Source organism: Eleutherodactylus coqui, chromosome 4, assembly GCF_035609145.1.
Source record: "Eleutherodactylus coqui strain aEleCoq1 chromosome 4, aEleCoq1.hap1, whole genome shotgun sequence".
NCBI lineage: Eukaryota > Metazoa > Chordata > Amphibia > Anura > Eleutherodactylidae > Eleutherodactylus > Eleutherodactylus coqui.
The window spans coordinates 266,908,988-266,934,891 of NC_089840.1; the positions used below are offsets into that span (position 1 = coordinate 266,908,988).

The 25,904-nt window shown below is 47.2% G+C and overlaps 1 protein-coding gene across 2 annotated transcripts; it reads right to left on the bottom strand.

Annotated features, from left to right (window-relative positions):
* Positions 1 to 1,296: 1,296 nt before the first annotated feature.
* On the bottom strand, positions 1,297 to 24,967 carry NOP2 (NOP2 nucleolar protein). 2 transcript variants are annotated; one of them, XM_066601293.1, is made up of 17 exons: positions 24,928 to 24,967; positions 13,707 to 13,851; positions 12,913 to 12,952; positions 12,759 to 12,826; positions 12,376 to 12,680; positions 12,236 to 12,285; positions 11,494 to 11,588; positions 11,102 to 11,298; positions 10,904 to 10,993; positions 6,474 to 6,561; positions 6,230 to 6,370; positions 5,996 to 6,135; positions 4,807 to 4,896; positions 4,568 to 4,690; positions 4,360 to 4,457; positions 3,280 to 3,410; positions 1,297 to 1,993 (listed from the first exon to the last, which is right to left on the bottom strand). In XM_066601293.1, the coding sequence occupies exons 2-17, from the start codon at positions 13,810 to 13,812 to the stop codon at positions 1,602 to 1,604; spliced, it is 2,154 nt and encodes a 717-aa protein (XP_066457390.1). In that variant the 5' UTR covers positions 13,813 to 13,851; positions 24,928 to 24,967; the 3' UTR covers positions 1,297 to 1,601. The 2 variants fall into 2 exon arrangements, with proteins under 2 accessions (XP_066457390.1, XP_066457389.1); XM_066601292.1 differs by lacking the exon at positions 24,928 to 24,967 and adding an exon at positions 23,678 to 23,790.
* Positions 24,968 to 25,904: the final 937 nt, after the last annotated feature.

Sequence of the window (25,904 nt, forward strand, 5' to 3'; positions counted from 1 at the left end):
GGGGTTGTCTCGCGCCGAACGGGGGGGTGGGTGGGGGGGGGGGGGGGTTGGGGGAGTTGAAAAAAAAAAACAAACCCGTTTCGGCGCGGGACAACCCCTTTAAGTTAAAGCTAATTTGGCATGGTGGCTGCAGGTGTTTAGCTGGTGGGAGGAGCCAACACTTCTTCACTTAGGGTCCGCCTCCTAGTGGCAGCAGCTATACCCAAGGTCTTTGCTTTGTCCCCTAATGACACAGGCAAAAAACATTCTGCCTAATTGCAGTGCGTCCCGTCGTGTGCGCTTTATATTATATGAATGACATCCCAGAATTCCACACGCTCCAATTTCAGGCACAGCTGCTGACTTCATACCAGGGGGTAGTGGATAGAGACAGCTGCCCGTGGCACACCCTGTCTGTATGTCTGTGACATGTGATGGGAGTTATACCAAATAGCTGTATAACCACACAAATACGTGGAGCTTTACGCAGCTTTATCAGGACTGCCGTCACGAGACCAGAACTTATGAGATGAAAAGAAAACCGGGAAGAACCAACAATGCAAAAAGTACCCAACCATAGCAGTGGGGAACAAGGAGAAGATGCCTTGACCCCCATTTAGCTACTAGCACTCATACATAAGGGGGCACATACATAAGTGGTATCAATGTTCTATCAGTTTTCTTGCTGCTTAAAAGGGGTTTTCTGGGCAAAAACTTGATGACCTACCCTAAGTAGGACACCAATAATTATCACCGTGGACCCACCACATGATCACCTGATCGCCCAGCCCACTGTCAGTGCAGCGAGCAGGATGTGCATCATAGAAGATGGTCTAGCTGGCATCACTCCCACTGATGGTCAGCTAGACCATCTCCTCTCCCGTGTCCTATGATGCACATCCAGAGCGTTGGGTGATCAGGTGATCGCCAGGGATCCTGTGCGGCTGGTTCCTGGCAATTAATTGTTAATGACATACCTTAAGGATAGATCAGAAAACCCCTGTAAGAAAAACACTTGTATGACTTTGGCATACATTGGCCAGAACCCAGCTGAAAAGGACAATTGGGAGGAGCATAGTATTGAGCAGGGTCCTGTCTGTCAGATCTCTCTGCCAGTCAGCATAGCCAAGACCACCCCTGGGATGCCAACCGGCTGAGAGCAGCTGACTGACATGTAGAGAGATCTCTCAACGCTCAACCCCAAGAAGTCCTTTTCAGCTGGATGCCAGGCATAATATAAAACCTCTGGTTCTTGGAGCGGCATGTCATAACTAAGATATCTTAAAATGTGTGAAAGACATTTCAGAGACACAATCCTTGGTTTGCACCAAATTTATAATAAAAGAAAGTCACAAATGACAAAATCAGCAGAGCCAGCAGCAAAGAGAACATGTCTGCAGAGCATCTGACTCAAAACAGTCCAAGCTCTTGCAGAGTATCTCTTGATCCCAGACAGTCCACGTGTCTAGAGCACCTCGTACATATGGAGCCAATGTGCTGGTCATTTCGTGGGGTCCAGCGTGTCAGCTCCTTGTCCTAACAGATGGTGTTGGAGGATGACCGATCAGGAACCAGCGCAGAACAGGAGATGATGGTCGGTTCTGGAAGAGGCCGGGATGCTATTATTTATTCTTCTTTTTCTCTTTCTTCTTCTTTATTAAAAGCTTCTGTTTCTTTTGGAGCATCTTCTGTTTTTTCTTATGTTTCAGACTCTTCTGTTCCTTTGTTTTTGGGGTGGACTGGCCTGGTTTCGTCGGAGGAGTCTTTCGCCCTGCCTTCGTTGGGGGTGTTTTCTGGCCCGCTTTCGTCGGAGGAGTCTTTTGCCCTGCCTTCGTCGGGGTCGTTTTCTGGCCCGGTTTCGTCAGGGGTGTTTTCTGGCCCGGTTTCGTCGGAAGAGTTTTCTGGCCCTTCTTCTGTCCTTGGGCTGCAGGTTTGGGACTTACTTCTTTCTGTCCCGCTTCCTTCTTCTCTGCATCATTCTGTTTTGTTGGATGATCTCCGGTTTCTTCCGTCACTTGAATTGTGAGAGATAAATAGGATTAGATGTAAGATTCTAGAACAGGTCATCCAAACCTGGAAGAGCTGGGTGACATCCACAAGGATATGTTCACACGGACCTGCTGTGGATTTTCCGTTTGGGAAATCAGCAATGCTTCAGTGGGAACAATCTTAGAATATCTGTGGCTACTTCTGCAGATTTGCAGCAGATTTTGGCCCCTCCCCTTAAGTCTATGGTGGAAATCCACACGCCTTCTGCACTAAACCCACTGCTAAAACTGAGATGCTGCAAATTTAGGGTACGGCCACACGGGGCAGATCTGCTGCAGCGGACATTCCTCAGCAGATATGCACTGTATAATCTAAATCAAGACCAGCATTATTTGGGGCGGATTTTACCCCCTCATTAAAAGAGAAGAAATCCACACCAAAAATCTGCTGCTATAAATTACATGCTGTGGATTTAAATTCCGCATCGCATTGTGTTTTATCCCACAGTGTGCGGACGAGGTTTTAATAATCTCAACCCCTGGCAACTACTGTAAATGCGAAAGTCCATGACAATTGGTTGTAGTGCAGCGGTGTGGGCAGGACATGGTCAGGAAAGATTTTCACCCTTTGGCTGTGGGCAAGTTTTCAATTCACTGACAAACAGTTCAAGAAAACTGCAAGTAGACACCTGATTGATGCACTGACCAGGATAGAACTACAAAGCTCCATCTCTATATGGTTGTGTCTGGTACTGCAGCCCACACCCCTCATTCTACTAATAGGTGGGGGGTACCAGGGTTCGGACGACTGTCCCAAGGCTTGGCCATCAATGTGAAACTCTCAAAAAAAAAACTTTAAACAGGTTTTTCTGGTACTTTACTACTGATGATGTCAGTAGTAAAGGTACTTACTTGGCTTAGGACCTCATCGATGAACTGATATTGGGTCAGGTGTCAGTGGGGATGGAGCCCAAAGCTGAAAGCCCGGGCTGGTACTGAATTCAACGGGAGCCGTGGCTGCAATTACCAACCCACACCACTGCAGTGTGGATGGAACAGTCAGCTCCCGGCTCTGTCCTTACGACAGATGGGCCAATATCAGCTGAACGCAGAGGGTCCCGAGCAGCAGACTCCCACTGATCAACTACTGACGGCGTATCCCGAGGACAGGTCATCAATAATAGGGTTACGAAAACCCCCTTCAAGTAAAAGGGCTCGCAGAGAGTTGCAGTGATGACTATGGCGCTATAGACTAGATGCGTGTGGACTTCTGTCCACGATGAGCCACAGACGGCCAGGGAACGCCACTCACCTTCCTTATTAGTCGGGATGCTATTTGAAAACTTGCGAAATTTTGCGATGAAGAAGCCGTCCATGTTGTGAGTGTGGGGGTAAAACCTGCGTGTCAGGCGGAGCGACTGGTGGAACCGCCTCTCCTGGAACCTAAGGAAGGAGTAGGAAGGAACAGAAGACCCTTGGTAAGTCTCATCATAGAGGATCCTAAGGAAACTGATCTGACATTAGATTATTTATTAACTACTTGAGGACCACCGAATGTCTTAACCCTTTAACACCACAAGACAAACTTATGTGCCGTGCGTTCAAGGGTTCATATGGAGGAGGACTGGGAGCTGATCCCGCCGCATCCAATGCGGGTGCCGGCTGTTTGTTACGCTGACACTCGCCGGCAACAGCTGTAAACCCTTTTAATGCCACTTTTAAAGCTTTTCAGTACATTATATGTTACAAAAATAGTACAACTGAAAAATACAAGTCGTCCCATAAAACCCGAGCCCTCGGACATCTACGCCGATGGGTATATAAGACTTATGATTTATTTATTAAGTGGGGAGGAAACGGCAAAAAAAAAAAAAGGGGGGGGGGGGGGGTCAGTAAGGGGTTAAAACATCTGTCTGATCTGCATATAACTGCAGGGATGTTGCCAAATATTTCTTCAGGTTCTGCAGCTGCATAGAAGTCATGGAGTCGGCCGTCAGGAAGCCACGATGCCGCCTACTACCACATATCCGTTAATCATGTGGTAGCTGTGACCCCCAACAATATATACATGCCTTGTATGAAAATGACACTTAATAGGTGTATTAAGAGGGCAGACCTGGGGGGATATTGTTAGGCCCGCCGGCTGCCACAGCAATCCATCAGCAGCCAGCGAACGGGTCATGGTTAGGGGCAGGCAGGAAGGGGCATGCCATGGTCTGTGCCCACATGATCACCATGACATACATGGAGGTCATCTTGCAGAAACTACCTGCCAATGACGATGTGCATGTACATCAAACGTCAGAGGGGGTTAAACTGGTCCCATGTTGTCCGTCTTTACATGTGCAGCTGCTGGCTGCTGCCCTACAAGAGATCCCAGCAGGGTCCTCACCTCACAAACCCCTCTTTGCCAAAGTCCAGGCCTGTTGGTACGAGTTTGACGTTCCTCTTCTTCAGGGCGTAATCCACCACGCACTCATTCTCTTCCACCTGCGGGCACGGATCACAAGGGTTTAGACATGAAGAGATCAAAGGAAGCAAGGAAGTGTTGTAGAGTCACATTAAACCGGATGTAGGGGGGGATAATGCAAGACACTTACTGTGATGGAGCAAGTGCAATAGACCAGGAATCCACCACTTGTAGACTGGGCATCTAGGCAGTCAATAGCGCTGAGGATCAGCTCCTTCTGTATGTGCGAACATCTCTGGATGTCCTGTAAGTCCTACATATACAAGACAGGCATGTAGACGAGTACATAGGACAGCTACCCCCTCTAAGCACCAACATACAACCCCCTTAGTCCTTCCTGGAGCACCACCGGCCCACTAGGTCACCCACCTTGTTGGTTTTCACAGCTGGGTCTTTGCTGATGATGCCGGTTCCACTGCAGGGTGCGTCCAGGAGGACCCGGTCAAATCCTTCAAAAACCTGGTAGTGGGGGAAGAAGAGATACTTAAAAGGGGTTTTCCTGAAATTGATAGCCTATCCACAATATCAGATCAGAAGGGGTCCACTGCTCGGGACACACACAAGTCCACTGTTTGAAAAGTTTGTAACATTCGCGTTAGGCCATGTCCATCCATCACATGGCCTAAGAACAGATGAGTCGCATCAGGTGAAGGACTGAGCTGCTGCACAATGTACAGTTTTATACAGCTCCCCCAATGGGGCTAATCCGCAAGGTAACTGCATCAGGGAGCGGCAGGTCCCTTTCCTTCCGGGGATTTAAACTCCGCAATATCTAAAAGCTATGGTACAGGTCGTCTATACGGCAGGGATTCTCAGACACTTAACGCGTACAGGATTAACGAAATTAAACATCCCCAACGCAGCGGCCTCTGGAGGGCGCTCCGTGGCTCCAAATGATGCAAAAATTCACACAATGGCCACTTCAGACGCGCTCGCCAAATATTAAAGAAAAGAAAAAGTGTTAGTAAGTCACCAATAGGTGGCGCTGTAGCGGACCTGGTCTACCGTGACAGACCATGTTCAAAACATGGTTTTGCAAATAGAAACCATTGTCGAAAATAAAGCGGGACATAATGAACATTTGCAGCATGATGTGTATAGCCACAGCGCCACCTATTTTTTTTTTTTTTTTTTACAAAAACAAAAAAACTACTTTTTTTCATAAATGTACTGGCTATTCTGAATTTTGTGTCATTTGGAGCAGCAGAACATCCCCCCAGAGACCTCTGAGTTGGGGGAAGTTTAATTTTGCCAATCCTGTAGTTTGCCACAGATGCCGCATCAAATTCGCTGCGCAATCCACCATGTAAAGAAGACCTTAGTAGTTTTGCTCAGCAGGGGGTGACAGTGAGCAAAGTTTACTGCGCCAGTTTTAGGGAAATGAACCCAGTGAAAGCTCATCTATGTCCTTCACTGCTCTGCAGGACCCTTCTATGATAATAGGAAGAGGATTAGCATCTTCATACACCATTTATCAGAAAAAAACTCTGTCGGACCACTACCGCCCCCCAGAGGGACATGCAAGGGGTTAGTTTGAAGCCGTCCCGTGACTACTCACCTTGGGCATCTGCCGCCCATCATAGTTGCAGATAATGCAGTTTGAGACCCCCAGTCTGTGCAAGTTCCCCACCACACTGTGGAGGCGCTCGGCGTTCATGTCATTGGCAACGACGACCCCAGTGTTCTTCATCAGTTGGGCTGTGGATAAGGCAATAGTGTCATATAACTAATCGCACGGGCAGATGAGGACTGGCAACATACAGCACATCAGTGGTAGAGCCAAACCCCGTACCCATATAGCTGGTCTTCCCACCCGGAGCGCAGCACATGTCCAGGACACGCTCATTTTCTTGAGGAGCTAAAGCAATGACTGGTAACAAACTGGACGCCCCCTGCAGCATGTAATGTCCCGCCAGATACTCAGGAGTGGCACCTGGAAGGAGAATAGATGGAGACTGTATACACCTTATGACACAGAGAACAGGAGCGACATACCGTACTGTGCCAGGCTTCATCAGACTACTATCACAACTTACCAACTGGCACAGAAGAGTCATAAATGACCAGTCCGGTCTTCGACCATTTGCCCAACGGATCCAAATTAACTCCTCGATTGATAAGAGCCTGAAGAAGCAATAAGTGAAGAATATGAAGGACTAACATGAATCTGTACCAATAGCCAAACCTTAAAAGGGTTTTCCAAACAGACACATAGTGAGCAGTATTATAGTAGTTATATTCTTGTACACAGGGGACAGTATTATAGTAGTTATATTCTTGTACATAGAGGGCAGTATTATAGTAGTCATATTCTTGTACACAGGGGGCAGTATTATAGTAGTTATATTCTTGTACATAGAGGGCAGTATTATAGTAGTTATATTCTTGTACATAGGGGGCAGTATTATAGTAGTTATATTCTTGTACATAGAGGGCAGTATTATAGTAGTTATATTCTTGTACATAGGGGCAGTATTATAGCAGTTATATTCTTGTACATAGGGGGCAGTATTATAGTAGTTATATTCTTGTACACAGGGGGCAGTATTATAGTAGTTATATTCTTGTACACAGGGGGCAGTATTATAGTAGTTATATTCTTGTACACAGGGGGCAGTATTATAGTAGTTATATTCTTGTACACAGGGGGCAGTATTATAGTAGTTATATTCTTGTACACAGGGGGCAGTATTATAGTAGTTATATTCTTGTACACAGGGGGCAGTATTATAGTAGTTATATTCTTGTAGATAGGGGGCAGTATTATAGTAGTTATATTCTTGCACATATAGGGCAGTATTATAGTAGTTATATTCTTGTACATAGGGGGCAGTATTATAGTAGTTATATTCTTGCACATATAGGGCAGTATTATAGTAGTTATATTCTTGTACATAGTGGGCAGTATTATAGTAGTTATATTCTTGTACATAGGAGCAGTATTATAGTAGTTATATTCTTGTACATAGGCTGCTGTATTATAGTAGTTATATTCTTGTACATAGGGGACAGTATTATAGTAGTTATATTCTTGTACATAGGGGACAGTATTATAGTAGTTATATTCTTGTACATAGGGGACAGTATTATAGTAGTTATATTCTTGTACATAGGGGACAGTATTATAGTAGTTATATTCTTGTACATAGGGGCAGTATTACAGTAGCTATATTCTTGTACATAGGAGCAGTATTATAGTAGTTATATTCTTGTACATAGAGGGCAGTATTATAGTAGTTATATTCTTGTACACAGGGGGCAGTATTATAGTAGTTATATTCTTGTACACAGGGGGCAGTATTATAATAGTTATATTCTTGTACACAGGGGCCAGTATTATAGTAGTTATATTCTTGTACATAGAGGGCAGTATTATAGTAGTTATATTCTTGTACACAGGGGGCAGTATTATAGTAGTTATATTCTTGTACACAGGGGGCAGTATTATAGTAGTTATATTCTTGTACACAGGGGGCAGTATTATAGTAGTTATATTCTTGTACACAGGGGGCAGTATTATAGTAGTTATATTCTTGTACACAGGGGGCAGTATTATAGTAGTTATATTCTTGTAGATAGGGGGCAGTATTATAGTAGTTATATTCTTGCACATATAGGGCAGTATTATAGTAGTTATATTCTTGTACATAGGGGGCAGTATTATAGTAGTTCTATTCTTGTTCATAGGGGGCAGTATTATAGTAGTTATATTCTTGTAGATAGGGGGCAGTATTATAGTAGTTATATTCTTGTAGATAGGGGGCAGTATTATAGTAGTTATATTCTTGCACATATAGGGCAGTATTATAGTAGTTATATTCTTGTACACAGGGGGCAGTATTATAATAGTTATATTCTTGTACACAGGGGGCAGTATTATAGTAGTTATATTCTTGTAGATAGGGGGCAGTATTATAGTAGTTATATTCTTGCACATATAGGGCAGTATTATAGTAGTTATATTCTTGTACACAGGGGGCAGTATTATAGTAGTTATATTCTTGTACACAGGGGGCAGTATTATAGTAGTTATATTCTTGTACACAGGGGGCAGTATTATAGTAGTTATATTCTTGTACACAGGGGGCAGTATTATAGTAGTTATATTCTTGTACACAGGGGGCAGTATTATAGTAGTTATATTCTTGTACACAGGGGGCAGTATTATAGTAGTTATATTCTTGTACACAGGGGGCAGTATTATAGTAGTTATATTCTTGTACACAGGGGGCAGTATTATAGTAGTTATATTCTTGTACACAGGGGGCAGTATTATAGTAGTTATATTCTTGTAGATAGGGGGCAGTATTATAGTAGTTATATTCTTGCACATATAGGGCAGTATTATAGTAGTTATATTCTTGTACATAGGGGGCAGTATTATAGTAGTTCTATTCTTGTTCATAGGGGGCAGTATTATAGTAGTTATATTCTTGTACACAGGGGGCAGTATTATAGTAGTTATATTCTTGTAGATAGGGGGCAGTATTATAGTAGTTATATTCTTGCACATATAGGGCAGTATTATAGTAGTTATATTCTTGTACATAGTGGGCAGTATTATAGTAGTTATATTCTTGTACATAGGAGGTAGTATCATAGTAGTTATATTCTTGTACATAGGGGGCAGTATTATAGTAGTTATATTCTTGTACATAGAGGGCAGTATTATAGTAGTTATATTCTTGTACATAGGAGCAGTATTATAGTAGTTATATTCTTGTACATAGGGGACAGTATTATAGTAGTTATATTCTTGTACATAGGAGGCGGTATTATAGTAGTTATATTCTGGTACATAGGGGCAGTATTATAGTAGTTATATTCTTGTACATAGGAACAGTATTATAGTAGTTATATTCTTGTACATAGGGGACAGTATTATAGTAGTTATATTCTTGTACATAGGAGGCAGTATTATAGTAGTTATATTCTTGTACATAGGAGGTAGTATCATAGTAGTTATATTCTTGTACATAGGGGGCAGTATTATAGTAGTTATATTCTTGTACATAGAGGGCAGTATTATAGTAGTTATATTCTTGTACATAGGAGCAGTATTATAGTAGTTATATTCTTGTACATAGGGGACAGTATTATAGTAGTTATATTCTTGTACATAGGAGGCGGTATTATAGTAGTTATATTCTGGTACATAGGGGCAGTATTATAGTAGTTATATTCTTGTACATAGGAACAGTATTATAGTAGTTATATTCTTGTACATAGGGGACAGTATTATAGTAGTTATATTCTTGTACATAGGAGGCAGTATTATAGTAGTTATATTCTTGGACATAGGGGATAGTATTATAGTAGTTATATTCTTGTACATAGGAGGCAGTATTATAGTAGTTATATTCTTGTACATAGGGGGCAGTATTATAGTAGTTATATTCTTGTACATAGGGGGCAGTATTATAGTAGTTATATTCTTGTACATAGGAGGCAGTATTATAGTAGTTATATTCTTGTACATAGGGGGCAGTATTATAGTAGTTATATTCTTGTACATAGGGGCAGTATTATAGTAGTTATATTCTTGTACATTGGGAGCAGTATTATAGTAGTTATATTCTTGTACATAGGGGGCAGTATTATAGTAGTTATATTCTTGTACATAGGGGGCAGTATTATAGTAGTTATATTCTTGTACATATGGGGCAGTATTATAGTAGTTATATTCTTGTACATAGGGGACAGTATTATAGTAGTTGTATTCTTGTACATAGGGGGCAGTATTATAGTAGTTATATTCTTGTACATAGGGGGCAGTATTATAGTAGTTATATTCTTGTACATAGGGGGCAGTATTATAGTAGATATATTCTTGTACATAGGGGGCAGTATTATAGTAGATATATTCTTGTACATAGGGGGCAGTATTATAGTAGTTATATTCTTGTACATAGGGGGCAGTATTATAGTAGATATATTCTTGTACATAGGGGGCAGTATTATAGTAGATATATTCTTGTACATAGGGGGCAGTATTATTGTAGTTATATTCTTGTACATAGGGGACAGTATTATAGTAGTTATTTTCTTGTACATAGGGGACAGTATTATAGTAGTTATATTCTTGTACATAGGGGGCAGTAGTATAGTAGTTATATTCCTGTACATAGGGGGCAGTATTATAGTAATTATATTCTTGTATAAAGGGGACATTATTATAGTAGTTATATTCTTGGACATAGGGGACAGTATTATAGTAGTTATATTCTTGTACATAGGAGGCAGTATTATAGTAGTTATATTCTTGTACATAGGGGGCAGTATTATAGTAGTTATATTCTTGTACATAGTGGGCAGTATTATAGTAGTTATATTCTTGTACATAGGAGGTAGTATTATAGTAGTTATATTCTTGTACATAGGGGACAGTATTATAGAAGTTATATTCTTGTACATATGGGCAGTATTATAGTAGTTGTACATAGGAGCACTAAGGAGGATTAAATACCTGTGCCAGGTCACGTCTTCTGGTCTTTAAAGTGTTAGTTCTGATGGTTACTGGACGCTGCACCTCACAGGACTCCAGAAAGTCAACCAACTTCAAAGAAAGGGAGATATTAAATACTGGGCAATTTAGAAGACTGGATGAAGGCATCATCTTGTATACCTCATTTGCATATAAATAAATAACAATATTAATCCTCACCTCCGATACTGGAAACAGGTCACTGAGCATTTTAATCATGTAGTCTCCATAACTGTAGTAGGTGGCAAGATCCCGGCGGAGCACAGTCAGGTATTCCTGGCGTGAATGCTGTCCTCCGCGTTTCACAAAATCTTGTAAAACACCTACAATATCCTTAATGCGTTCTTGCACAGTGGTGAGGTCCAGGGGTGCGGAGGCTGTGCAGTGATGTAAGGAGGTGGACAGGATAATGATTGTGTAGCGAGCATCAATATTGGATTTGGGGCACTATACAAACCCCCACATAGATGCGACTAACAAGCTTTTGCTTCACTTTAATGAGAAACTCCCACTGGGACTAACCCCCAAATATGAAGCCTTTTCATTATAGAGACTCTTACAAACAAGGATACATTGATTCTCCAGCTCATCTGCGGTTGGCAGGGTGAAATGCTCATCCACATCCACATTAAGCTGAATGTCTGCTTCATCCTCTGCGCCTTTCTTCCTGTGTTGAATGAGATTTTGTTATATAAACTTGATGGTTGGTAGATCAGAGAGGTTGGACAGAGCATGTGAGAACAGAGAAGGCAGGTGAAAAGGGCAGGGAATGTCATCAGTAAGCAATGCATACCAGTGGGCAGCAAGCACATAGGGCATCCGGTTACTATATAGTGGCCTGAGACAAGGGGCAGACTGGAGAACAGCTCAGTGCAGAGAGCAACAATATAGACCAGGAGGCAGAGGAAAAAGGGCAGGGAGGGTCTCCAGGGAGCCGCGCCGGAGAGGGACGGTCTCCAGGGAGCCGCGCCGGAGAGGGACGGTCTCCAGGGAGCCGCGCCGGAGAGGGACGGTCTCCAGGGAGCCGCGCCGGAGAGGGACGGTCTCCAGGGAGCCGCGCCGGAGAGGGACGGTCTCCAGGGAGCCGCGCCGGAGAGGGACGGTCTCCAGGGAGCCGCGCCGGAGAGGGACGGTCTCCAGGGAGCCGCGCCGGAGAGGGACGGTCTCCAGGGAGCCGCGCCGGAGAGGGACGGTCTCCAGGGAGCCGCGCCGGAGAGGGACGGTCTCCAGGGAGGGTCACTAGGGAGCCGTCAGAAGAAAGGGTCACTAGCGAGCAGGAGCCAGAGCTAATTGACTCTAATTTCAGATTATTACCCTTTACTCTTTTTCTTCTGTTTCTCAGCAGCTTTCTCAATTGGGAGAAGCTAAAAGTAAAAAAAAAAAGCAAATTGAAATGAAGGTATGTAAAACACATGTACTAAGAGTACAGAAAGTACAATCCTGCAGAGACCTACATCATCATCTCCACCATCGTCGTCATCCTCCGAGGAAGCCCCATAGTCATCTCGCAGATCATCACTGTCAGAAAGCTCCAGCCCTCCAGTTGGTTCATCATCTTCACTCTCCTCCCCATCTTCTTCCAGATTTCCAATCTCCTTCTCATCTCCGCTTTCTTCCACCTGATCGCTGGCATCTTCCTCCATCTCCTCGTCATCTTCCTCATCCTTTCTCGCTTTCTTCACAGGTTGCAGCCACTCTGCATTATCATCACTGAACCCCGACAGTTTCTTCTTCCCCTTCTGGGCAGCTTGTGCATTACCTAAGGAAGGATGAGATGTAAACTGAGAACACGTAAGAGGCGTGTGCACCGCGTGATCTAGGAGGTACCTCGTCTTACCGTTCTGCTTTGCCTCTGGTCTACTGGGCTTCGCTTTCTGTTCTTCTATGTGTCGCCTTTTTGCTGCTCTGTTAAAGGGTTTGGAATAAATAAGATGAAATAATTCTAATTGAAGGACTTGGAAAAAGCGACAATTCAGATGGCGGATCCTCACCTCTTCCTGCTGTGGCTGGACAGGCGCTTTGATTCGGAGTCTGTTAAAAAGGAAATATTAAATTGAGATTTAATCCTATTTTTTTGTCAATGGCAGTAAATCTTTAACCCCGTCATGCCCAGGCTGTATATTTGCGCCCTGGGTGTGCAGAGTTTGTATGGAGCAGGATAGGAAGCTGACCCCGTTACATACACAAATTGGTGGCAGCCATCTATAACAGCTGACACCGGCTTGCAACAGCCGCAAATCAGCATTCAAGCTGATTACAGTTGTTAACCCTTTAAATGCAGCTGTTAATTCTGACTGCAGCATTTAAATGCACCGATTGGTATTTGGGGATCCCGAACTGCGCCCCGCGACGAGATCGTAAGATGTCGTTCGGTTGCCATAGTAGGCTGGAGCTTTCTGAAGGCCCATGGTGCTGCCATGGCCAATCACCTATCAAGCCATGCCCATGGCGTATGTCTGGATAGACTGTCAGAACACGGTATAATGCAATACTATGGTATTGCACTATATTATGCCTCTTCAGATCCATTTTATTATGCCTTGATGAAGGCCTCAGAGTAAGTCTGAAAGCTCGCTATAACATCATGTATTTTTGTTAGCCATTAAAAGGTATGATCTCTACAAGATTACGTGGTTTCTCTCACTGGGAACCATCACATTTTGCTCTACTGGCTAACACAGCACCAAACGTTTGTCTTCTCCTGTGGTACTCTATTCCTCCAGTCGCTTCCATCTGTCACCATTTTCTCTTTAGCATTGGTAGGCTGGCTCCGTACAACACTCACCATCACTCAGGATTTTGCTCAGCTCGTTCTCAGCTCCTGGTTGCTTTCTTGCTTTCCGTCCGGGTCCACGAGGAGCTTTCCTAAGAGGGTCTAACTTCCTACCCATGATGCAACTTTACAGATAGGGCAGAGGTATTCTAAGCAACTGTAAGAAGAGCAAAATCTTGAGTGCAGCTCTGCAGTATAATACAGGATCAGTACAGGATAAGTAATGTATGTACACAGTGACTCCACCAGCAGAATAGTGAGTGCAGCTCTGGGGTATAATACAGGATGTAACTCAGGATCAGTACAGGATAAGTAATGTATGTACACAGTGACTCCACCACCAGCAGAATAGTGAGTGCAGCTCTGGGGTATAATACAGGATGTAACTCAGGATCAGTACAGGATAAGTAATGTATCTACACAGTGACTCCACCAGCAGAATAGTGAGTGCAGCTCTGGAGTATAATACAGGATGTAACTCAGGATTAGTACAGGAAAAGTAATGTATGTACACAGTGACTTCACCAGCAGAATTGTGAGTGCAGCTCTGGAGTATAATACAGGATGTAACTCAGGATCAGTACAGGATAAGTAATATATGTACACAGTGACTCCACCAGCAGAATAGTGAGTGCAGCTCTGGAGTAAGGTGTGGTTTGTTGGAGCTCCTCAGAGAACCAGGGTGTGGTTGCAGTCCCAGCTGGAAGCTTGTTTTGGATCCCAGGATCAATGCACGTAGCTGGGCTTCTTTTTCTATGGAGTCCTGCAACTCCCCCTCCGGCTTCGGTCGGAGGGGGGAAGTTCTGAGAAGGCAGCGTCAACACCATCAGGGGCGCTGGCGGCTTACGTGGTTTCAGCGGCAACAACCAGGAAAGCCGGAGCAGCTAGTAAAGCTGCGAAGAGACAGGGTCCGGGTCGCAGGCGCAGTGACATGGCCCAGCAGGTTGGTGCAGCCGCATCTGACAGCGCCGGAAGCGAGATGATGACCCGCAGTCAAACTCGCAGCCAAATGCTCGGCAAAGGAGGTAAGCCGCAGTGGAGTGATCGTCGGAAAGGGGAATCTGTGGTTGAGCTGGCCTCCTGTCTGGCCACCAGCATGGCAGACTATGAGCGTGCGGGGAGAGAAATCCTCCTGCAGAAGGAGAAGCTGCGGTCAGCCAGGTCACTGAAGGACCAGACCGCCGCTAAAGGCAAAAGAGATGCAATCAGCAAGTCCATACAGGACTGTAAAAACTGCATACAAAAGGTGCAAGGAGGAGAGGGACAGGATTCTGGAGCAAAGTGGTCCCTTTAGGGAAAAATTACTTAATAGTGATAGATTTTCCAAAATGGCATCAGGACTCAGCAATCACAAGGAGGCTGATCACTCCAGCGATGGAGACAGCGGTGGTGACAGTACTGACGAGGATGCCTATGAGGATAGCCTTTGGGAGCAGCCTGTCTGCTCAGGAGAGCAGACCCAAAGTGGCACTACAACCACCAGCAGCCTCCGGCCGGAGCAGGTTGCTCTGCCTGCAACCTCCGGGGATTCGGATGCGGAGGAAGATAAAAGCGATGGGGGCGCTTTGATAATGCAGCAGATAAGGCTGTTGGAATCCCCCCATAATATGAGTGGCCTCCAGTTTGGTGATGATCTACCGGAGGAGGATGTCAAGATCAAGGGAAAAAAAAGAATTTGGTGCAGAAGAAATATGTGTATGTGATGGGGGGGCGCTGGTTTGGCTACAAAGTCGGATCAGGGCACCCCCACCCTGAGAACCCCGGTTTTTGACTCTGCAGTGGGTTTTGAACATGGGAACAGGGATAAAGGAGTTAAACTGGCCGGGTCCTCTGTCCCTGTTTCAGTTAGTGCAGTGACAGAAACAGCCAGCAGGGCGGCCAGCACAGGACAAGGCAAGGTGGCAAAAGTGTTTGGCAGTGGCGGAACTGCCAGCGCCAGTAAGGCCAGGGATGCGGAGGGTGCTGCGGGGTCGGGGGTCCCCCGTGCGACAGGTCGGTCTGCAGGGGTCCCTCAGTCTAGGTCCCAGCCACCCAGTGATGTGGAGGCTGCTGGCAAAAGTAAAGAAAAAAACAAAAATAAAAATACTAAAAGTGCCGGAATGCAGAGTGCTGACCATGGGGGGGGGGGGGGGGGGGGGTCATTACGGTGGTTGCAGCTGCGCAAGATGGAGCAGCAGTGCCAGCACCCATGTCTACCAAGGCCCAAAATAAAAAAGCTGCTTCCAACCCCAAGTCTGGTCCAGAAGGTCTTGGTATGAAAGGTGTGGATGTGTCTGGTGCGGCCCGTGTGTCTGATGCTCCGACGCACTCGGAGGCACGGGCTGCAGCTACTGTTCTCAGCACAGGGGCACCTACTGTAAATATAGGCACAGGTTCTGGTGATAGTCAGGGCATATCACAGGTTCCAGTCGCCCCTCCGGCGGCGACTACAGCTGGTAGGAGTTATGCCAGTGTCGCCGCTGGAGGGGAGGGATCCTCCTTGTCTCCAGGCTCTAGAGAGGGCGTATTGCAACAGCGCCTCCTGGGGGCTCTACGGAAGGGGGAGAGTTCAATCACAGTTGGAGGAAGAGAGGTGAACCTATCTCTTTGGACAGAGAGACACGGCTTGGGAGCCTTCCGAGAGCAAAGGGGGGAGACCGTATGGTCCCTACCAACACCCGGGCAGGACGCAGGTCGTAGGAATGTGGTCCGTCTTCGTTGGAGAGGCAATGATACATGCCCCCCGAGGGCGAGGGTAGTGGAGCTTCTACTGAAGATGGGCTTCAGGGCGGTTGACATCTTTGCCCTGATCCATCCCTTCGGCACGTCTGAGTTTGACATCAGTTTAGTTCGCCCAGAGGGTCTAGAAATCTTCTGGGGGAATTACGAGCTGGTGAAAAACGAGCCCGGCTGGCGAGACTTTGCCGTCCAGGTGGTGTCTCGCCAGAACAAAGTCAAGAAGGTGACCGTTTTGACTCGTAATGAGTCACTTTCTTGCTTTGACATCATGACGTGGCTCAGTAGGTACGGAGAGGTGACGGAGATGCCCCAAAAGAACAGGGATGAGCACGGCATATGGTCTGGGGCCTGGATGTTCATGGTCAAGCTGAAGCGTTCAGGTAACTCAGTGGCACACATACCATCTGCAGCCTTCCTCGGCAGGGATCGTATCTTGGCCTTTTACCAGGGGCAGCTGAAGCTCTGCCACAGGTGCGGCGACCCCTCACACTTGAGCGCCGCTTGTAAGACCTTGAAGTGCACTCTGTGTGGGGGTCTGGGTCATCTAGCCGCCTCCTGTGCAGAGATTAGGTGTAACCTGTGTGGTGACCTCGGTCACCCATTTAGTCACTGTCCACGCTGCTTTGCCAATGCGGTCTCAGCACCTACGGATGGGGGTCATGATGTGGCCTCCGGGGGTGATGGGACCAGCAGAGGTGGAGGAGCTCAGGAGCCAGGGAAGAACCGGCAAAAGACGCCTGCAGAGCAGAGGCGTCAGGAGAAACGCAGACGGAGCAGGGAGCTGACAGGAGCGCCCACAGCAGGTGTGTTGATGGTGGCCCCTGTTCCAGAAGCAAATCTCGCGGCTGAGGCTTTGAGGGACAGCGATTTAGATGAGGAGGACAGGAGGATCCAGAGGGAGGAGACCAACTCTGCAGATTCCTCCCACTGTGAAAGTGTGGATGGGGAAGGCAAGAGATGGCTAGAGAAACGGCGTAAGCTAGGTGCCACGAGGAGGAAACGAAGGGGGGATTCAAGATCTTCTCCCACCCCGGGCCAAGTACTGGAAGGAAAAGCCTGCTCACCTCCAGTTGGACTCTCCAATAGGTTCCGAGCCCTCCGAGACATCTCTTCCTCCTCTTCTGAGGGGGAGGCAGAGGGCAAGGTTCCTAGGGCAAAGAAAGGGTCAACAGGGGGCGCTGAGTCTCCACCTCGTGAAGGCATAGTTCCTTCCGGGGTGGAGGCTACTCTGGAGCCTGGAAACAAGGACGACGGGGTCGGGGGATCCCTTGCTATGGACACATCTGTGTCCAAAAAAAGAGGCAAGGGGATTTCCTCTGACCCCGAGGAAGCGGGTGTGAGGAAGAAAGCCGTCTAATTTAATCACTCATGATGGCGGCACCCACTCCGCTGACTCTGGCATCAATTAACGTTGCCAGCATTAAGTCTGATACGGCTAGATTTGCGGCCTTTGATTTTCTCGGCCGCATTGAAGCCGACATTTTATTTTTGCAGGAGACCAGGCTGTCCGATTTGGCAGCCATACATAAGGCAAAAAGGGAGTGGAGGTCAGGCCCTTCCTACTGGTCTCTTGCGGCCGAGCCGTATAGCGGAGTGGCGGTACTTTTTACCGCAGCGGTTGAACGCCGACGAGTTATTGAATTAGAAATGGGAAGGTGCCTGATCTTAGATGTCCGCATGAAGGGACAAGAATTAAGACTTATCAACATCTATGGTCCCCAGTCTAAAAAGGACAGGAAGAGTCTCTTTATGAGGATCAAGCCCTACCTTTTTACCAGCCGCCAAGTTGTCTTTGGAGGTGACTTTAATGCAGTCACGAGAGCCCGCGATAGGGGAGGCTCTGGAGACAGGCGGTTGACTTTTGACAGCGTCGCACTTAATAGCATAGCTAGCGAAGCTCGCCTGGTGGATGTCCACATCCGGCACACCCCAGGCCACGAGGGGTTCACCTATTATAGAGGTCAGAGCAGGTCTAGAATAGACAGGTTTTATTTGAAGGAGGAAGCCATCTCTTCGCCAGTGTCCGTTGTTGAGGTGGAATTCTCCGATCACTGTCTAATTTTGTTTTCTCTGAATGTTGCAGAGACCCCCCGGATGGGCAGAGGTCTTTGGAGACTGAATTCATCACTCCTGGAGGAAGCAGAGATAAGACAGTCCTTTGAGGATTTTCTGCAGAGCCAGGTACCATTACTGGATCTTTGTAGCAGTAAGTCAGAGTGGTGGGAGATGTTCAAGAGGAGGGCGGCGAGGTTCTTCCGAGAGCTCTCCAACCTCAGATGCCTGGACAGGTACCGCCTGTACAACGGCCTGAGGAGGAAACTCGAACATCTCGTTTCGACTGGAGGTAGCCGCGAGGAGATCTCCAGAGTGAAATCTTTGCTCAAGAAGTGCCAGTACGAGAGACACGCATCCTTGGTTTTTGAGAGGGATTTCGGGAAGTACCGCTCGCCCGACCCTTACAGAAACTGTAGGATGTCAGTGAATAGTAAAGTGGTCACTGGACTGATCGATAGTACAGGATCCCTGAATCGATCCAGATCAGGGATTCTGGAGGTCATCAGATCCTACTACTCGCAACTCTTGGGAAAGAGGGATCTAGATTCGGAAGTGATGTCGGCTTTCCTGGCTGAAACGGTCCCTGAGCCGGGGGTAGACACCTTTCTTGATGTTTTGACAAAAGAGATCAAAAAAGAGGAAGTTGAACTGGCGATTGATGGGCTCCGGCTCAAAAAGTCGCCAGGACCGGATGGACTAACATCCGAGTATTATAAGACCTTCAAGGACCTCTTGAGTCCCCTCTTGATGGAGGTATTAAATGAGTGTCTTTCCTCGGGCACTCTGCCAAAGTCAATGAGGAGGTCAGCTTTGATCCTTCTGTCAAAGGGTAAAGACTCGAGCCGTATTGAGAACTGGCGTCCCATAGCGCTTCTCAATACGGATAGGAAGGTTCTGGCAAAAGTGCTGTTTAATCGGTTGGTCAAGTTTGCACCCCGGCTCCTCTCGGGGGCCCAGCATTGCTCTGTTCCAGGCCGTAGCACCTTTAGCGCTGTTCTTGGTGGAGGCAGTGGAGCAGGGTAGGGCTGGTCACTGGGAGGGGTACTTGCTGTCCTTGGATCAGACCAAAGTGTTTGATCGGGTTAATCACAAGTACCTCTGGTCAGTCCTTCTGAGATACGGCCTGCCGGTGGGGTTTGTTGATTGGCTGCGAACATTGTATGCAGGGGCTGAGACTTTCCCGCTGGTGAACGGTTGGCTTGGCCGCCCTTTTGAGGTGGGGTCCGGTGTCCGTCAGGGCTGTCCTCTAAGTCCCCTGTTGTATGTGTTTGCGATAGATCCCTTCCTTAGGAGGGTTGATCGTGGACCTATAGCAGGGGTCGGGATGGACCGGGTGATGCCGGAGGCTACCCTGAGGGCAGTGGCATACGCCGATGATGTCACGCTCTTCGTATCCTCAAGGGAGGAGGCGGAGTTTGTGGTGTCGGAGGTGGATGGCTACTCAGAGGCATCTGGGTCCAGGGTCAACTGGGATAAGTGTGAAAGTCTCTGGTTAGGAAGGGGGGATCCTGTGTTTGATCTCCCGGACACTCTTCCGGTGCCCCAGACTTCAGCAAAAGTTCTTGGCATCAAATTTGGCCAGGGGGATTACCCCATGCAAAATTGGGTAGACAGGCTGGATGGTGCCACTCAGAAGGTAAACCAGTGGAAGGGTTGGTCTTTGACCCTTCGGGAAAGAGTTAGCCTGATCAAAACATACTTGCTCCCTTTATTCATCTACCTGGGCAGCGTATGCATTTTGCCAGAGCCTCTCTGGACCAGGGTCTACAACCTGTTCTTCCTAATGTTGTGGGGGAACAGGTTGAACCTGATCAGGAGAGATGTTACATACCGCACGAGGAGACTAGGGGGGTTGTCTATGGTCAACCCCGTGGTGTTTCTTGTAGACACCTTTTTTAAGATCAACATAGGCAACCTCTGGCAAGAGAGGGCTTCTCCGTGGGTCTACTCTTGCCGGGGATGGTTTCGGCCCTTCTTCCAGGAATGGGAGACAGGAGGGCGAGTGAAGGACCTTCGCACGCAGCACGGACATCTCCCGGATTACGCTACCTTGGTTCTGAAGGTGATACGCCGGTGGGGTCTGGGGATGTGGGAGATCAGGACTCTGACGAGGAGGCTCCTCGACGAAAGAGTCCTGTTGACTCATTTCCAGAAGCCCCTGGCGCTCAAGGACTGCCCAAGTCGGGACCTGGAGGGAGGGTTACGTTTACTGAATTCAACCCGGGTCCCCGTGAAGTTTTGGGACGTGGCTTGGCGCTGCTTTCACGGGAGACTGTATGTAAGGGGTAACTTGAAGAGCAGGCCTCTGATTGACAGGGGTTGCCCCCGTCAGGAGTGCAGCGACGTGCTGGAAAGCATGGAGCATTTCCTGCTTCAGTGCCCCTTTAATACAGAGGTATACCAACGGGTAGGGGTCTCCATAGGCTGGCCTCAGCTGGCACACCTCTCCTATGCCGAGTGGGCTTATGGAGCCTTCAGAGGTCTTGGTGGCAGGGACCGCTGCACTTTATTCCTAGTTAGCCTAGTGGTCAGGGTCCATATCTGGAGTGCACGGTGTTTAATCTCGACGGAGCTGAAAGTCCTCCCCGTGGATACGGTCTGTAGGAACATCCTGGGTGACCTGGTGAAGGTGCGTTCTTTGGAGTATGAGAGGCTGGGCACATCTAAGGCTTCTCTCCTATGGAGAGGGCTTGTATTTCGTTAGGGACAGTGTTTTCTTAATTTTCTAGGGGCAGAGCAGGGAGAGAGGAGGGACAGGATAGGGAGAGAGGAGGGATAGGGCAGGGACAGTTTTCCATGAGAGAATAGGGAGACCTTTTTTTTTTTTAAATTCAAGGGATAGTACATTGTGATGTCTGTGCCCGGCTTATCACCTCCAATCCCGGTGGAGGGCTGCGAGTGCACCATGAAGCTTTTTGTTTTGATTTGGGCAAAATGGAATGAAGTAGGGCTGCAGGAGAGCTGACCTTAGGCTTTCGGGTTATGTATATAGTATATATTATGTATGTTGGTTATTGGTGTTTATTATGGTTTTGTATATATTCACGTTTTGGGTGGTAGGTAGGTTGGGTGGGGAGTTGGGGGGAGTGGGATTCACGCCTTGAGCCGTAGTCTGGCACGTCCCGAACATTGGACTCTGGGCACGGACTGGTGGAGCGGGCATGGCCCCCAGGCTGCGGCGGGCACAGTGTGGTTAAAAAAAACAAACAAACCCCCCCCCCCCCCCTGGTGTGGCTTGGCACGTCCTGAACGAAGAACTCTGGGCACGGACTGGTGGAGCAGGCTTGGCCCCCAAGCTGCACTGGGGACCCAAAAAAAGCATATTTTTAGTTAGTTTTTTATGCCAGTTGGCTCGGTCTTTCTGTTTGAATTTGGTTATTTATGTTGCTATTTCAGTTATTTATGCTGTTTATGTTATTGCTTACATTTGTGTTGTGTGGGTACAGTGCGGCACGGCTGGACCTGGAGTTATAGTTTACAAGGTTTTATGTAGTTATAGTTTCCTTAGTTTTATATTTTAGATATATAGTTGTATATAGTGTTATATGTTGAGTGTGTATGTGTGTGGGTGTGTACGGCGGGGGGAAACCCAAATATGGACTTTTACTTTCTTTATGGATCACGGACTGTGGGGGAAGGGCCTTATATTGCTTTATATGGTTATTCTTATTGTTACAGTTTGTCTTTGTTATGTTTTTTACTTTTATAATAAAAGATCTACAGGATGTAACTCAGGATCAGTACAGGATAAGTAATGTATGTACAGAGTGACTACACCAGCAGAATAGTGAGTGCAGCTCTGGGGTATAATACAGGATGTAACTCAGGATCAGTACAGGATAAGTAATGTATGTACAGAGTGACTACACCAGCTGAATAGTGAGTGCAGCTCTGGAGTATAATACAGGATGTAACTCAGGAGCAATACAGGATAAGTAATGTATGTATACAGTGACTCCACCAGCAGAATAGTGAGTGCAGCTCTGGAGTATAATACAGGATGTAACGCAGGATCAGTACAGGATAAGTAATGTATGTACACAGTGACTCCACCAGCAGAATACTGAGTACAGCTCTGGAGTATAATACAGGATGTAACTCGGTCAGTACAGGATAAGTGATGTATGTACACAGTGACTCCACCAGCAGAATAGTGAGTGCAGCTCTGGAGTATAATACAGGATGCAACTCAGGATCAGTACAAGATAAGTAAGGTATGTACACAGCGACTCCACCAGCAGAATAGGGAGTGCAGCTCTGGGGTATAATACAGGATGTAACTCAGCATCAGTACAGGATAAGTAATGTATGTACACAGTGACTCCACCAGCAGAATAGTGAGTGCAGCTCTGGAGTATAATACAGGATGTAACTCAGGATCAGTACACGATAAGTAATGTATGTACACAGTGACTCCACCAGCAGAATACTGAGTACAGCTCTGGAGTATAATACAGGATGTAACTCGGTCAGTACAGTATAAGTGATGTATGTACACAGTGACTCCACCAGCAGAATAGTGAGTGCAGCTCTGGAGTATAATACAGGATGCAACTCAGGATCAGTACAAGATAAGTGATGTATGTACACAGTGACTCCACCAGCAGAATAGTGAGTGCAGCTCTGGAGTATAATACAGGATGCAACTCAGGATCAGTACAAGATAAGTAATGTATGTATACAGTGACTCCACCAGCAGAATAGTGAGTGCAGCTCTGGAGTATAATACAGGATGTAACTCAGGGTCAGTACAGGATAAGTAATGTATGTACACTGTGACTCCACCAGCAGAATAGTGAGTGCAGCTCTGGGGTATAATACAGGATGTAACTCAGCATCAGTACAGGATAAGTAATGTATGTACACAGTGACTCCACCAGCAGAATAGTGAGTGCAGCTCTGGAGTATTATACAGGAAGTAACCATCTCTCTTTATTATGTTAGCCTGTAATATACATGAGACATGGTACCTGGGCTCCTACACCCCCCGCCCCCCTTACAGACGAGACCTGACAGTTTGGCTTTGAATTTCATAAAGTAAAATCAAGAAAATAAAAGTTGGAAAAGTTTTGAGCCATTTAAATCAAACTGCAGGCAGCAGCATGTATCCACCCAGAACATATAAGACAAGGCGTATAAAGCGGCCTCTATGACGGGGCCGCATCATATCTGTACGGTAATCCCCGTTAACAACTATACCCTGCCCGTACCTGAGACCCGCAGCCTCGCTCGTCGCCTCACGTGTTGGAAGAGAGGCGCCTTCCGATGACGTCAGAGCACACGTTGCTTCGACAGCGTGACGCACACGATCACATGACTGAGGAAGCGCACAACGCGGTGATTGATGTTTTAGAATGTCCCTCATCAGGAGCCGTAGACAGGCCGCTAGAATAATAATCAGTTTGATCTCCTGGAAAATGGCGGCTATTGGAGAGCAACAATAGACAGCGCGACCTCCAGTGTGCGGCTGATGGTGGGAATTCAGTGGAGGACGTAGCATTAGTTAACCTCTTCTGTGCGGTGCCGTTGTGAATGAATTCGTTCCCAATCCTAGATCGGTGTAAATATGGTTCTGCTTCTCGGCTGCTGCGGCGCTTCCATCGTGGTTGTGTGACAGTTTATACTTTTTTTTTGGGGGGGGGGGGGGGGGGGGGGGGATTCTCCGACTTACCCTTGGCCCCTATTGTGATTGTCAGTCGTCATGATCGCTCTGGGCCTAGTGCAGGTTACCATGGTTACAATGTTTTTGTCTACATTAGGGGATCGCAGTTGAGTGTATTTGAATTGCAGATCTGCGGGTAACCACTGGAAGACATGACTTTTCCTTCACCATTGTCGATGTGAATTGCGTCTTCCGCGAGCAAAAGAAAGATGGCAGCATGCCGTAGTGCCGCACCGCTTCCGCACGGACGCTCTCACACACCGCAGCCTTCAGCATTGCGATCTGGAGCTGCGGTGTTGAACACGCTGTAGTCCTTGTGCTGGGCGAGGATGGGGATCAGAAAGCACTAAACTGTGTGACAATAGCGGAGACAGCGCCCGAAAATCATGGTGTTCAAACCGCCACGGTTGAGCGCAGGTGGTGAAGCCTCAGTGATAGCAGTGGAGATGTTGTACTGCAATGAGTGCGGCCTTAACCCTTTCCAGTCCAATGTCGGGCCTGCCCCGACATCATCATTTTCCTCCACAGCTCCGATGTCGGGGCAGGCCCGACACTGCAGTGCAGGAGTGGATCTGCACCCGATCGTCAGGCACATCGGGTGCAGATGCACTCCTTTACTGGTCGTCATCGAGGACCCCCGAGGAGTCCCCCACTTCTTTATACATTACATAGCGCTCAATTAGCGCTATGCAATGCATAGATTCCGGCCGGCAATCATGTGACCGCCGGTGTTACCTGACCCCCGGCGGTCACATGAACGCCGAGCCGGGAGCCTGCACCGTGCAAGGATCTGCTTACCTGACCAGCGTCTTCCGCATTCTCCTTCTGTCTCCCGGCCCGGCGATCACGTGGCCGCCAGGTGTCACCTGACCCCAGCGGTCACATGATCGCCGAGCCGGGAGGCAGAAGGAGAATGCACAAGACGCCGGTCAGGTAAGCAGGTCCCTCCCTGCACCCTCCTGAACTCTGTCAGTTCAGGAGGGTGCAGGGGAAATGTATTTTTTCTCACCCATTCTCCCAGCTCCAATTTATTTGGGGCTGGGGAGAATGGGTGAGAAAAAATAAATGGATTGGAAAGGGTTAATAGAGGTCAATGGATGCGAGCGCCGCGCAGGGAACATCGCTGAGGGGCGGCGAACCGCTCCATAAGAAAAAACAGAGTAACGCCGTTTGGACGAGAGAGCACTTACTCTACCACACGGCCGCTACGCTGTGATAAAGGATCGCATTCACGGTCATCCGCAATTACTTTCCATAATGGACCACAGATTTAGGAGAAAAAAGGGGGGGGGGGGGGCAGAACCCAAAAACCTTCAAGTTAAGAGTGCACCGATCTTAAAGCAATAAAAGCCGTGCGATTTCCCCGTGCGCCCAGCTTTTAGTGTCACGTGCTGCTCTCCTGCCATCATGGCTCCCAGCGCTCGAGGGGCGAGGTCAGGAGAACAGCATGGGAGGGCTGTTCCCAAATCAGGCCAACCACAACAGCTGGAGGGGACAGTAAGTAAGTACGCTTGGATTTATTATTGTAACATGTTGGAAATCTGTTTAAAACGACACTATGGTGTAGAAACGATCAGACAAGCACAAGCTCAATTCCCGGAACCGAGATTTAAAAATGTAAGATTTTTTTTTTTTTAAAAGGAGTTTTCAACTGTTGCAGCTTTCATTGAAATCAATGCAAGCCGTACCTGCAGTTACAAGTGCTGGCCACTACACAGAGGTTGGCGCAGCGACTCTGCCCCCTCTGTAATTACAGCACAATCAGCTGATCGGTT